Source organism: Poecilia formosa, unplaced genomic scaffold (assembly GCF_000485575.1).
Source record: "Poecilia formosa unplaced genomic scaffold, Poecilia_formosa-5.1.2 Scaffold614, whole genome shotgun sequence".
Lineage (NCBI taxonomy): Eukaryota > Metazoa > Chordata > Actinopteri > Cyprinodontiformes > Poeciliidae > Poecilia > Poecilia formosa.
The window spans coordinates 143771-157146 of record NW_006800553.1 but is presented as its reverse complement, the minus strand read 5'-3'; the positions used below and the strand labels follow the sequence as shown (position 1 = coordinate 157146).

Genomic DNA, 13376 nt, shown 5'->3' with positions numbered 1-13376 from the left:
GGGGACCCCTGGATTAAAGTCTCCATCTCGGCTTTTTTAATGAAATCGTATCAGAGTGTACTCATCCTACAACTTTTGAAATACAGAATTCAAACTCAGTCAGCATAGTCTTGAGGTACTGAAGGTCAAAAGTTATCCTACAGTTTTTTGTACATCAAAGCATGTTTCAATCTTTGACAATTCGCCATAAAACAGCAAGGTTCAATAACTTCCACATGCAAGGTCACAGCTGCACCAGATTTTCTGTCTCATTACAGACCAGCCCTCATCACATTCACATGGTCAATTGATGATATCACCTTAGTTCCGCCCACTTCCAATCGGACATCCTGTTTTTTCTACTGCATGTTTTACTTTTACTCTTTCATTCATTTAGTTTTAAACCAGTGCCAAGTGACATAAAATGATAGGATGATGAAGTCTGTCAACGCTGTCTGCTGGCTGAACCGTGTGGGTGTGGCCAAATGGCGAATTTCAACCCCTCACCGTATGTATATGATCGTGTCTAAATCATATGCAACAATTATAATCATATGCATCATCGGATTTGGATCAAACTTCCTATGATTAACTTTTCTGAACCTCTAAAGAGCCCAATAGCATTAAATTGTAAATTGACTCCACTGCGCCCCCTAGGTTATTCCATCACCTATATCTCCTCGCTATATCAACCAATCTGAACCAGATTTTTTGTACATCGTCGGGAATACATTGATACATACTGCCTGGTGGACGGGTGCGGGTGCGAGAGGGTCTACGGTGGCGAGCGGGCGGCGTCGCTGGAGCTCCCACAGTCGCCACGAGGCCAGAGTGGCGCTGAGCTTTGAGGGCAGTTGAAGGCTGCTTGCAGCTTTAATTTTTATTATTATTTTTCCGGTTACACAAAGTATCAAACCATATCTAATGCTTTCTCCACTTAGTCAGCCAGAGTGAATGTGCCCAGTCACGGGGAGATCTGAAAAACTTTTCCCTTAAAGTCCAGGCAGCCATACCAGTTTCTGTTTGTTATTAAAAACTCAACAGACATGAAATGGAAGCGCTACTAAAGCCACATAAATTAAATCTCCCGTTTGCCCAGCAGAGATGGCGAGTGCAGCGGGTTTAACTCATGATGTAGGACCGGTCCAAGGTTGTATGAAGCCTTGAGCAGAATTTGATGTAGGGCCCCCTCTTGCTGGTAAAACATCAGCACAACTAACAACATTTCAACATGGATTTAGTAAATTCTGGAAGAGGGGGCCTAGTTTAACTGGTCAACCTTAAAAGCAATCAGTAATAATTGTAGTTTACCGAGATATATTTGTGAAAAAATGGAGCTCAAACTGGCGAGCATTTCACTGGCAATGTCTTCGCATAATATACAATTACCCAGGATCATTTTAACATTTTCTGTTGACTTAACATCTTTTAATACAAAAATACGGTGGGCCGCTAGTGGACCGCCCCGGTGCCCTGATCACCAGGCTTAGCAAGTTTTCTGGGGGAAACCCTGCAATTACTTACATCACTCTTAGGTTAATTTATTTTATAGACTTTACTCAGAAGCAGAAGACGTGGAGCCTCCTGAACAACCATCATGCCAAAACCACCGGAGAATTAAACGCTGCAGATCCGACACACATTTATATTAAATAAATAATGTCCAAGAGTCTAACATGCTGTCACAAACACTGATTCTTCTCGATGTAGACTATCACTTTCACTTACAATCCCAGTTAACCGTCACATTTACTGCAAGAGTAAATGCACAATAGTTTTGAGTAACGTGAGACACACTACTAGCAGAGGTCATCGTTCAGCGTTAGTTTGTGCTAGCTGACAAATGATGTTCATGCCGAACAACAAGACATTATTATGGACACAATAAAGTATTATTATCTTATCTCATCACATCGCCATCATCTGCAGATTTGTGTTGAAGAGTAGGAGCGGCACCTTCCTTCATTCAGAGTCTTGGGAAAATTCTGTTGGTAGTTTTCAAAGGATTCCTAACTAAACTGATCTGTACAAATTACAGTTGTCTTGGGCAACATCACAGGGATATGAATATGCCATGCAGCTCTGTTCTATGTGACTGGGAGAAAATGCATGAATGCATGCTCTGTATTGCAGCCAACAGCAAAACATTTTTCTTTCCCAGCAGTCACTGCAGCAGCAACTTAACATCTTCTTGTAATGAAATGGGTGGAGCTCCACTGGGTTGCCATGTGAGGGGCGGGGCACAGTTTGGGGTTGCTAGATAACAGAATTGTGATGCAACAGTTTAGAGTTTTTTTGAAAAAGGTCGTTTTCCAGACACCAACAGAATATTTACTAATTGCCAAAAAACAACAGGAGTTTTTTTTTTATCTTATGGACTGATACTAGCACCAGGAGATCATAAATGAAAGGACAGAAACATGTAAAAAGAGAATTTGCATGTTAAAAAATGTCCTAAATCCTCAGCAAAGTGTTACTGCTTTCACAGCCACACACACTCATTCACTGGCATTTGAAAGCTGGAGTGTGGTGATTATGGGGTAAAATGTACACACTTATAGTTCCTCCTCCATACAAACATACTCAAGAAGGAAAGTGTAAATACCTGAAGCGGCACAAATGGGTCTGTCTCCTCTGGCTGCCAGACCTCAACCACGCTCGTGGACATCTGACTCAGAGCTTTGTGGGAATGAGATGAAATCAAATTAACATCTGATCATTAAGCTATGTGAAAAACAAACAAAGTATCAGATATAAGCAGCAGATTTAGATTAGGAGCTGCAACTTATATTATGTTGCAGGCTAAACTCTCGTAATTCTTTATTTTTTAGATTTATAAAACAATAAGGCAAAAATTAATCAAAATAAAATAAATTGTAGTTTTACATCCCCCTCACCTTGCTATCAGAATGTAAATTTAACACTATAATTCCATACATAGACTGATATGTGTGTGCGGATATCTATATATAGATAAATGTGCATATATACATACAACACACTGCTATGGTAAAAACTGGAAATTCAGTCCAGCTCATAGTACTAGGAGCATCTCTGATGTGCATGTTGCACCTGTCATAGGTTTCCTGCATTGAAAAACCTTATGACTGAAGTAGCACAATTTGTATTTTTGGGTGCAATCTAAATTTACTAATATACTTGATCACAATAATGGATAAATAAAAATCCAAAAATGTACTCCAGTGTTCAAGAATGTGGATATTAGAGAGCCCTTAACAATAGAGTCAAGTTGGAAGTATACCTAGGTCTTCTCTTATTTAATCATTTTTGAAAACATTCTAAGACACAACTGTTTTCAAGATGAGAATAATTTACAAAAATTTCCAGACTTAAATAAGAGCAAACAAAATAAATAAGAACAAACACTGAGTGTGAGAAAAGAGTGGCAATTTGAAAAGGACAGTAAGCAGGAAGCCTTGTCATTGACTTTTAAAAAGTAGAATCGAGAGCCTGATCCCTCAGTTTGACTCTTCTCCAGAATAGCTCCCAGTTTTTGGCGCAAAGATCTTTGGAACCTGGTTTAAAATGTACAATAAAATGTGCAAATAGGATCCCTCATGCTGTCCTGAAATCTCTCTGCAGGTTGGAGGAAGACATACTGATCAAATATTGTCACTCACTCACTGTTGTTGCTACAATCCATCCAAAGATCATTTGCACAAATTGCTATAAAATAACTTGGCATAATGACTATACCTTTCTCACAGAAAAAACACAGGGTCCAGTGAATTTAAATGCGATGCAGTCAGTTAGTGTTTTTAGGTGGACTTTTTTTTAATAATTGGCACAGTGTGCTCTACTGGTCTGCTAAATAGGCTAGAACTTGACAGTTTGTGGTAGGACTTGCTTCTGATTGAGATTAAATAAAAACGAATTGTAAATATGTCCATTTGAATTGCATGTTTCCATTACAAACTAGCGCTATATAAACAAACTGAATTATTAATACGAAGATATCTGAACTTGTAGTGAATGACAAGCAATCACGAGCCAGGAAACGAGTCTTGCTCGGGAAGTTGACAAAGACTGTTTGCTAGCTGCTTGTTTAGCAGCAGGTTAGCTCAGAAGCTAACGAACTTAGAAAAGAAAAAAAAACACTTTATTGCTAATGAAAAAAAACATTAAGTGGTGCAGAATTGCTCTAAAAACCCCATCTAGATTTCATAGTACGAACAGATTACATTGGTAGTAGGGTAGTTAATCTTCTCTACCATTTTCGAGCGTAACGCACTCAGTCAGGTAGCTAACTTCATTTTTTTCTCCTAGAAACGGTTGTTATTGATTCAACCCGAAAACGCTTAAAACAAAGGTGAGAACAAACCTTGCAACTGAGCCCCTCCGTGTTGAACGTATGGTAGAAGTATCTGAAGTATTCCTAAAAATATATTAATCCACGTTTTCCTGTGACAGTGGCTGTCTTGTTGGAAGCCCTGTAGCCCCGCCATGCCGCCTCTGAGCTAACAGCCTGCCGTGTTTCGCTGTGTTGCTCTTTCTGTGTCAGAGCTGCTGCAGCAGCAGCAGCAGCTTCCTCGTCGCTCGCTGAAAACACAGCGTGTAATGGGTGTAGCTCCCATCACGGCTGTTCATGCACGTCTATAGCAGAATAAAACAAACAAGTGTGACAAAAAGGTATCAGGGGTGTCCAAAAGTACTAAAAAGTAGTTCAAGTACTCTGAAGCGATGGAATGTTAATTACAAGGTTATTTCATTTTTTCATAGTTTAATCCCCTTTCATTACGTTCACCACCCAACCTTCGGTTCAGTTCAGTTTGCACAGCGCTATATAAAAAGTTATTTTATATAACAGCCGGTTTTAATCTCATGAAAGAAAACTGTCCAGAAAAGATGTAAGAAGCAGAAAGTAATAACTTTTCAGCTTTTCATCCTGAGCAAGCATAGGGTAATAGTGGTAATAGAGAAATATTTTCTCAACAGGAAGAAGCCTCCAGCAGAATCATGGGTGTCCATTTTCTGCCATCCACTTGAGGTTAAGAGGACAGAAACATCATAACTAATTCACACTTCTAATTTTGCACATATGAATTAACATTAGTTTTGTGAATTATGGTAAATGGTAGAAGAAATGACCAAGTTTCAATTATTACATACATACATATACATATATACATATATATATATGTATGTATGTATGTATGTGTGTGTGTGTGTAACATAAACATTTATATTAGATTTCACAAAAAAGGTACTGAAGGATGTGCATTGTTAGTATTATTGACATTTGGAAAATAACACTTTCTCACTGAGCATTAATTTAATAATCACTACAAGGAAACATTTGCTTTTGTCTAGGAGCAAATACTTAGATGTCTCAAGGGAACTGAGGCTGAGGGTACTGCATTTTATAGTTCTCCAGAAGTCAGTGAGTAGAACTCCACGAATGAATCATAGTTGGGACGGGTTGGACAAGTACCTGCATGATGCCACTATTCACACATGTGGGTGTGTCAGCGCCCTAAAAACTGGAGCACATTTTTCAGCTGCATCAGTACTGCCGCAGACAGCAGTACAGAAAATGAACCTGACTTTGAGCCTCACCAGATTTTAAAGACAGTGCATCTGCTACTTCAAAAACAAAGTACACAGAACCTGTTTAAGCTCAAGGAGGGGCTGGAGCCCAACTGTTATCAGGTGGGTCACACCCGGTTTGGACTGCTTGCCCATCACAGAATCAACACAGTCACTCACATAAGGCAATTCAAAGAAAATAGTAATAATCTAATGTGGAGGTTTTTCTAACAGAGAGGAAACCCAAGAAGACAGTGGGAATAATAATAATAAAAATGCAGACTTTGCTCAAAAACCAGAGACTGCTGTAACAAATGTAGTACGGTGCCACCCGCACATGGAACATTTCAAATTTAAATCAGCCAACCAAGACGCATCAACTAGGTCAGATGAGTAAACCCAGTACAACCAAATACCCGTTCTGCATTTGTTTAAACAGAAGGCAAAGAGAGGAAACAGGGCAACCGTCATTTTAGATGCCTTAAGACAAGAGAGTTCCCTTTTTTCTAAATACAGAAAAGAATTGTGCAGCTTCGGTGGAAGAAATGCTTTAATGACAGATTTTGCATAGACATAAAATGGAAAACCTGGTGTAAAAAAACAAACTATTATCCAACATTTAAACAGTGATAACCTCAGCTGGTACAAGGACTATGAAACTCATGCTCATTTTTTTTGTAATGAAATAACTTTAATGCACTTGAAGTAGTAAATATTTACAAAACTATTACTAAAACTTTTCTTCAACATTTTACTCTGGTATTTGTCCTACTGCATTAAATCAAGGCTGCTCAAAGATGACAAAAATGAAAAATCTAAGAGGAAAAGTACACTAGTCCTTGAACCCAAGCCATCTGTAGAAGACATGTAGATGCTCCCATTGAAGATCCAGATGTAGTGAGTGTTGATTCTTTTTCATCATCAGCTTGGAGGTCTCAGTTTTCATCCAAACAGGTGCCCACCATGTCAGTCTGCTTACTTATTTAATCACAGGATGCCCCCCACACCTCAATCATTAATGCTTGACCGTCTTTTCCAGGTGCACCTACGCACCGTCTCTACTGATGAATTCATATGGGTTGGTGAAATCACCAACATCTCTCTTCAAGATGTAAAACTAACTGAATCCTGCTGCATAATCTTTGCTCCAGGGAACACAACAAAAACTTGGAATTAGGTCATCAGGAAAACTGGGTTCAAACAAAATCTCTATTAAACATTTTTCCCTCTGTGGAAGATATCCCAATCAGTCCATGTAGTCAAAGTCCTCAGGGATGCCAAAGGCCTTGTTGATACAGCTGTCATCAAAAGAAAACTTCTTTTTTGTCCAAGACTTGATAGCAAAAACATTGTCTGAAAGAAGAAATAATCCAATATTGATAAAACATAAATTTGACAAAAAGTATATAAAAGTAGTTTACCCAAGCAGTGCTACCCCATTTTAAAGCAAAGTCACTTAGGAAACAGGAGAAAGATGTTTCACTCCTAGAAGCTCCTGTAAAGTCCATAGACACAAAACCATTTGTCATTGTTGATGTTTTGGCTGAAGAGAATGGAGAACTACTTTTAGCTATTAACTTACCTGCAGCACCTAGAAAAGATTGGTTAATTATGGCAACAAACATATTGAAAATTAGGTACTCTGTTTCTGTTTTCCACTGTTGCTTAACAATGTCAGAGAGGCAACAAAGGAGAAACACTATTTAGCTTTTTAAATTTTTTGGGAACAACTGTAAGTAAGCTCTGATGTTCTAAAGCTCCAAGCTTCCTTTTACTATCAAGATTTGGAAATCTTGATAGTAAGGCTAAGGAATATGAATATTCATGCTTTACAGACTTTAAACGTCTTTTGAAAAAGTTGGAAGATGAGATTATCTGAATAGCCATCATATAAAGGACTTAATTATGGCAACTGACACCAATGCATTCACACAACAAAATTGAAAAAGCATTTTCACCATTTACATTTTTTGCAGCGACATTGTCTCTTCATGTCTTCTCTAGTGATTTTTTAACAGTTTATTTCCAGTCTATGTAGACATAGATATGAGAAATGCACATCAGCTTTAAAATTTGAGTATTAGCAAAAATAGCCAATGAAGGATGACAGTGGATAGTGAAGGTTTTTTTAAAAGGAGCATCTGTAAAGAGTTTGTCATCAGCAAATGAAAGCTCAAAATGGTCTTAGTTTAGAGAATCAAAAATAAAAGTTGAGTATGGACAGTCAAGCTAGAAGCTAGTCAGAGTGGAGAAAAGGTCAAATTGAACTTCTGTCAACTGAAAACAAAGGACCACATATTTGCGAATGCAAAACAAAATACCTCTACAAAGTCTGCAAGTGCAAAAAGTCTGTTTTGCAGAAATTCCACCAATTAATGCTAAACCCCACTAACACTTTTAGCTCTAGACAAGACAGAAGTGATGAAATGAGTCACAGGCTTGCGTGGGAGGGTCTACAAATTTGGTTGAAGTTACAAACTGCAAAGAATTAAGATTTCTTCAGCTAATAGCACCTAACGGCAGGACAGACGTTACGTAAAGCAGGAAAATAAAATATGTTCTGTACATTTCAACAGAGAATATGTACAATTTGTTGTGAGATGATTTATTTGAATGTCAGTCTTTTTTTCATAATCATAGCTAAACCACAAGTAATGTTTCACATTCACTCAGTGAAGTGGTTTGAAGCATGTTTACTTAAGCAAATTTGGAGATTTGTGTATCTTTATGTCACCAGTCATTACAGATAATATCTAGTCATACAAAAATAAACATATCAAGAAATAAACATACCTGTCCACCTGGAGACAGCTTCTTTTGCTACAACATTCGACTTTCCTGCAAGACACATTTTGTCATCAGCATTTGCACTGCATTGTTTAAAGTTTATGTTGTAACAAACAGTTATAAATTTTGAAGAAGCAAAATAAGCCTGTGAAACAACAAGTAGGGCATTTAAAGGAGAAGCATGCAGTGGTGGGTTCCTCAACTCAATGTCTTAAAACAAACACCAACAACATTGGTGGATATATCACAACAAAAAACAAAAATAGTCATTGTCTCACTAATACATCATGTGGCCTTGAGCATCAATTACACCTTGACGACTTCTTTTCGTGTTCACAAGCTGACTTATTGTCTCCTGAGACATGGCATCCACCTATTTTTCTTTAACACTGTAGTGGCCTTTATTCAACAGTAGATTGGCAAGAAGGATGACAGAGAGCGAAGGGTGAAATATGCAGCAAATTTGGGGGAGGAAATTGAACCAAGGACAGGTGCATTTAGGTGTTTTGGTCTGCATCGCCATGTAGAGGCTGAGTGCCTCTACATGGCGATGCAGCAGATCCCAGAGGTTTTCTATAGGATTTAGGTCTGGAGAGAGTTAAGGACATTTCATTCAAGGTGTCTTAGTCTCCAGTAGCCATTCCCTGATGATGTCACCTTGATAAGATGCAAGATTTTTGTCCATGTAAATGAAATTAGGCCTGACTTGTTCATTCTGGGGCAATACGACTGGATTAATGGCATTATTCAGGTTGAATGCACTTGTCAGTGTACCATTCACAAAGGGAATGGCAGTTCTGTATTGATTAGACACACCTGGACACTTTGCACCATGTCCAACACAAGACTCATGAGTCTAGACTCCTGATTGTTCTCAGGAGAATATCCTGAGAAGAGTCAGGATGATTTCTCCTTCTTGTCCATCTACTGTTGAATAAACGCCACTACAGTGTTAAAGAAAAAGAGGTGGATGCCATGTCTCAGGAGACAATAAGTCAGCTTGTGAACACCACAAGAAGTCGTCAAGGTGTACATCTCGTCTTGTCTAACATGCTGAGGACTGCTTAAATACCACTTCAAACTGAACCAAGAAAGTTATATCAAAATCAGAAGAATATTATTGTCATTGTCAGAAAGACAACAAAACTGCACTTTCAGTATAACCATCCATTACACAACAACACGAGGGAGGGGGGGAGGGAGAGGGGGGATAGTTGGCTGAGGCCTCGCAGCCTGACAGGCGCCGCCTTGCAGAGGAAATAGGAAAAATAAGAAAAACATCAGGTAAGGAGAGGGAAAGAAAACAGCACGTCTCACACTCTGCTCTTTGCAGGGCAGAGTTTGAGATTAAGAAAAAACCTTGGCACCTAGGCACATATAAACACATATAGACAAAACAAGCCGGGTATGAGGAGGAGGTGTGACGTGCATATGGGTCTCATGTGAGTTATGTGTGTGTCAGACCATGAACCCTAACTTAAGCACGCGGTTGTCTGTGAGTATGATGTTGGAGTTCACCACCAGTTTATCAGTTCAGGGCCCACAGATGTTCTCTGGGAGGTGGGGGGGAGGCAGCAGAACAGAACCTTCTTTAGACATAACAACCAGGGGAGGATAGCTGGCCAGCCAAGGCCAGCCCTGGGAGCCAGATTCCGATAGCAAAAATTTGTTTAGCTGACATCAGTTTACTGCCTTCCTTGAAAGTCTCGCTGGTGCTTCTCAATGGCAAATCCAAACAGCCAAATTTAGGGTCTCCCGCCTGATCCGAGCGAACAACATTCTCCAAGGTCACAACATATCCATTCTGAGTCTGAGATCCGCTGCCCGGCCACGGTCCTGTACCAGGATCTCACCCAGTCTACGGCTCAGCTCCTGTATCATCTCAGTCTGACTGAGCGTTGATCGCTCTGCAGATCCCATCAACCATACCCGGCAGCCTTGAAGTGGCCAAAACGGCCGCCGGCATCTTCCGAAATTTCCGATAAGCCAGGTAGCTGCCAATTCCAATAAGCAGAAAACCTGTTATCATAAATCCAATCATGTATACATCTTCAACATCCTTGACTGACAGCATCGTCAGACACACTGTCTTCCACTTCTATCCAGAATCCATTGTGTATCCAGCGAAGAATGTCCCATCGGGACACAAGGGTTCCCCTTTATCCGGTGGTATTCCAGTGGAAAAAATGTTATCAATTGCGTTGAGAGACCAGCTGACCAGATCCATAATTTGCAACTTCAGAAGCTATTCAAAAGAAGACTCTAAAAACACAGGACAGAGACGCTGAGCAGGGAAGATAGGGAGGGCAGGGAGACAGAGAAAGTGTGTCGTCCTCCTTCGAAAGACAGAGCAGAAAAGGTGTCTTAGTCTCCAGTAGCCATTCCCTGATGATAGGTTGATTTGTGGGTCAAACACCTCTTGTGAATTTTGTTGTTAAAGTTCTTGCTAGAGAACAAAAATTGTGGAAAAAGTACTAAAACATTCAACAGTTGGACATATGAATTCACAAGATTAGAGAATATCACATTAAAGTCACATGAAAAGGTTTGAGGGCAATTTAGGGTAAATCTGAAAACAGAATATCCCTAACCTTTTGTGAGTAGAGTATTTTGAAGCTGTGCTTTATTTTCTGTTTCACAAATCATACGACAGTTGGCTTCCAACTTGTCAGTGTAATGAAGCCTATTTTGCTGCTCTGTAAACGTCTGTACAAACTTAGATCCGCTCTGTTGTAAAATTTTTGACAGACTGAATGGTGTAGGATGCCTTAATTTTGACTGAAATAATGAAACTGCCAACACTTTGACACCCATCATAGAACCCCTAAACTACTGGTTTAGTTTGAAGACGTTATCCTAGAAAAGCAGTAAACATGGCCCTTTTTTTGATTAATGAATGAGTGTGAATCATGTCTGTGGGTTTGGTCAACAATTCAAAAAATGAAAAATTAGATGGACAAAAGCTTCAATTGTGACATGACTAATAAAAGATAATCATCTACATGCAACTTTCCAGATATTCAACTTTTTCCCCCTTTTTAAGACAATTAGATCTGGAAATCCAAATATTTATTTTCTTCAACTTCTGTCCAGAATTGGAAAATGGTAGAAATAAAAAAATCATACCTTCCATGACTGAGTATGAGCCATGTGCAGACATAACTATATTGATGTGACTAATGAGCTTTCAAATTTTTTTTCTAATCCTACTCTTACCTGACAATAGTTTATTGGCAACTATGGGGTGAGAGTTGATAAGTTCTGATGAATCCTAAACTTTGTCATTCTTGTGCACACACCTACAAATTTTACAGGTTTTGCAAATACTAAAAGCACCACTCCTTCCTACAAAGACAAAAATATCACCTGTTACAATGGTTCGTTGGTGTATAGGTGTAAATTTGAGAAACTCTGTATCACAGTTTCTCAAATATACAGATGGAATGAATCAACAGCTTCGCCTTGGAACGTCTCTCCTTAGCGCTCACGTAGCAGACCTCACTTCATCTAAGCCACCTGCCTCTGACTTCACAGAGGATCCATCACTCTACGCTTCTGAGGTCTGAGCCGGGGTCCAGATATTATCTTTACACCCGTCTTCCTCCAGAATGTGTCTGGCCCCCCGGCACTGCAAAACAGGACATTACCTGTCCGGATCACTATAAGAAAAGTTACAAAAAACAGAAATACAAAAAAGCAGCGGCCTTAATTCAAATCTCAGACTGATCCCCTGCCTAAAGGAACCTCAGACTGAAGAACTTTTGTTCTCCACCTCACTTAAACTAGCTTTTTTAAATACCAGATCTCTCTGTACTAAACCTTTATTAATTAAAGATTTCATCACTGAGCATCATATTGAGGTTATGTTTCTGACAGAAACATGGTTGAATGACAATAATGAACCAATCATACTAATTGAATCAGTGCCTCCTATCTACAATTAAGTGAGAATAGAAAACATAAAACAGGAGGAAGCATGGCTTCAATACTTAAGAATACCATAAATTGTAGTAAAATTTCTTTGGGTCATTTCACCTCTTTTTAGTATCTGGGAATTTAGGTTAAAGGCCACCAATGAACTTTGATACTAACTTTATACAAAACTCCAACATATGTGGAAAATTTCTTTACTGACGTGAATGAGCTTCTATTTCTCATATGCATTGACTATGATTGTTGAATAATTGTCGGTGATTTCAACATTTATGTTGACAACCTGAAGACAGAGGGGCAAAAAAGCTCTGTAATATATTAGAGAGTTTTGGTTTAACACAACATGTCAAACAAGCAACACACACTCATGGACACACACTAGACCTGGTTATCAGTAAGGGTGTGAATATTTCCAATGTCTCTGTAACTGATGTCGCCTGTTGGATCACTTTGCTGTTATCTTTGAAAGTTCTTTATCTGTTAACCCACTTGGACAAACAGTTACTGTCACAAAATGTTCTTTCACAGAAAACACAGCAGAAACATTTAATCAAATCTACTCTTCTTCCTCGCCCTTAAGCTATAATGACATAGATAAGTTGGTAGATGATTTTCAGTCTAAAATTTCAGATATCACTGATTATATTGACCCCATTAAAGTGAAGGTTGTGTCTGGTAGGATGAAATATACATGGAGAAATGCACAAACGGTTCAATCTGCAAGACAACTTTGCCGTAGGGCCAAACAAAAATAGTGTAAAACTCAACTTCACGTTCATTATGAAATCTATAAAGAAAGACTATGTAACTATCATTCGACACTAAAACATGCAAGGGAGGCTTTCTTTGCAGATGTCATAAACAAAAACATTAACAATGCTCAAGCTTTATTTGCTACTGTTGACAGGCTCACAAACCCTCCTATGACGTTACCACCTGAACTTCAATCAACATTGAATGCCGCCTGCAACAAGTTTTCCAGCTTCTTTTCAGAGAAAATAAAGAAAAATCACAGGATTAATCTGCACATCCACTCTAAAGTCAGTACCAATGCTGCCCTCAAACAAAACAAATGCAGGAAAAATGACCCAATTTCAACTACTTAATTATAAAACCTTAGAAGAAATTAT

General features: G+C 38.9%; 2 protein-coding genes and 1 long non-coding RNA gene across 4 annotated transcripts in view; all 3 read right to left on the bottom strand.

Annotated features, from left to right (window-relative positions):
* Positions 1 to 371, bottom strand: part of LOC107834412 (uncharacterized) — a 10554-nt gene extending 10183 nt beyond the window's left edge. The window contains exon 1 of the long non-coding RNA XR_001660204.1: positions 361 to 371. This is a non-coding gene — a long non-coding RNA (uncharacterized LOC107834412). The remainder of the gene's footprint in view (positions 1 to 360) is intronic.
* Positions 1 to 4560, bottom strand: part of tmem131l (transmembrane 131 like) — a gene marked incomplete at its 3' end in the record, with an annotated part of 77429 nt that extends 72869 nt beyond the window's left edge. Inside the window, exons 1-2 of the mRNA XM_007541529.2 lie at positions 4322 to 4560; positions 2585 to 2658 (exon numbers count right to left, since the gene is read on the bottom strand). Coding sequence (XP_007541591.2) covers positions 2585 to 2658; positions 4322 to 4445 — 198 coding nt within the window. The remainder of the gene's footprint in view (positions 1 to 2584; positions 2659 to 4321) is intronic.
* Positions 4561 to 6058: 1498 nt separating this feature from the next.
* The window catches only part of mnd1 (meiotic nuclear divisions 1 homolog (S. cerevisiae)), a 33435-nt gene continuing 26117 nt past the window's right edge, over positions 6059 to 13376 (bottom strand). For both annotated transcript variants that reach the window (XM_007541528.2, XM_016665735.1), the window contains 2 exons: positions 8320 to 8364; positions 6059 to 6879 (listed from right to left, as the gene is read on the bottom strand). In XM_007541528.2, the coding sequence (XP_007541590.1) occupies positions 6773 to 6879; positions 8320 to 8364 (152 nt within the window). In that variant the 3' untranslated portion in view covers positions 6059 to 6772. The remainder of the gene's footprint in view (positions 6880 to 8319; positions 8365 to 13376) is intronic.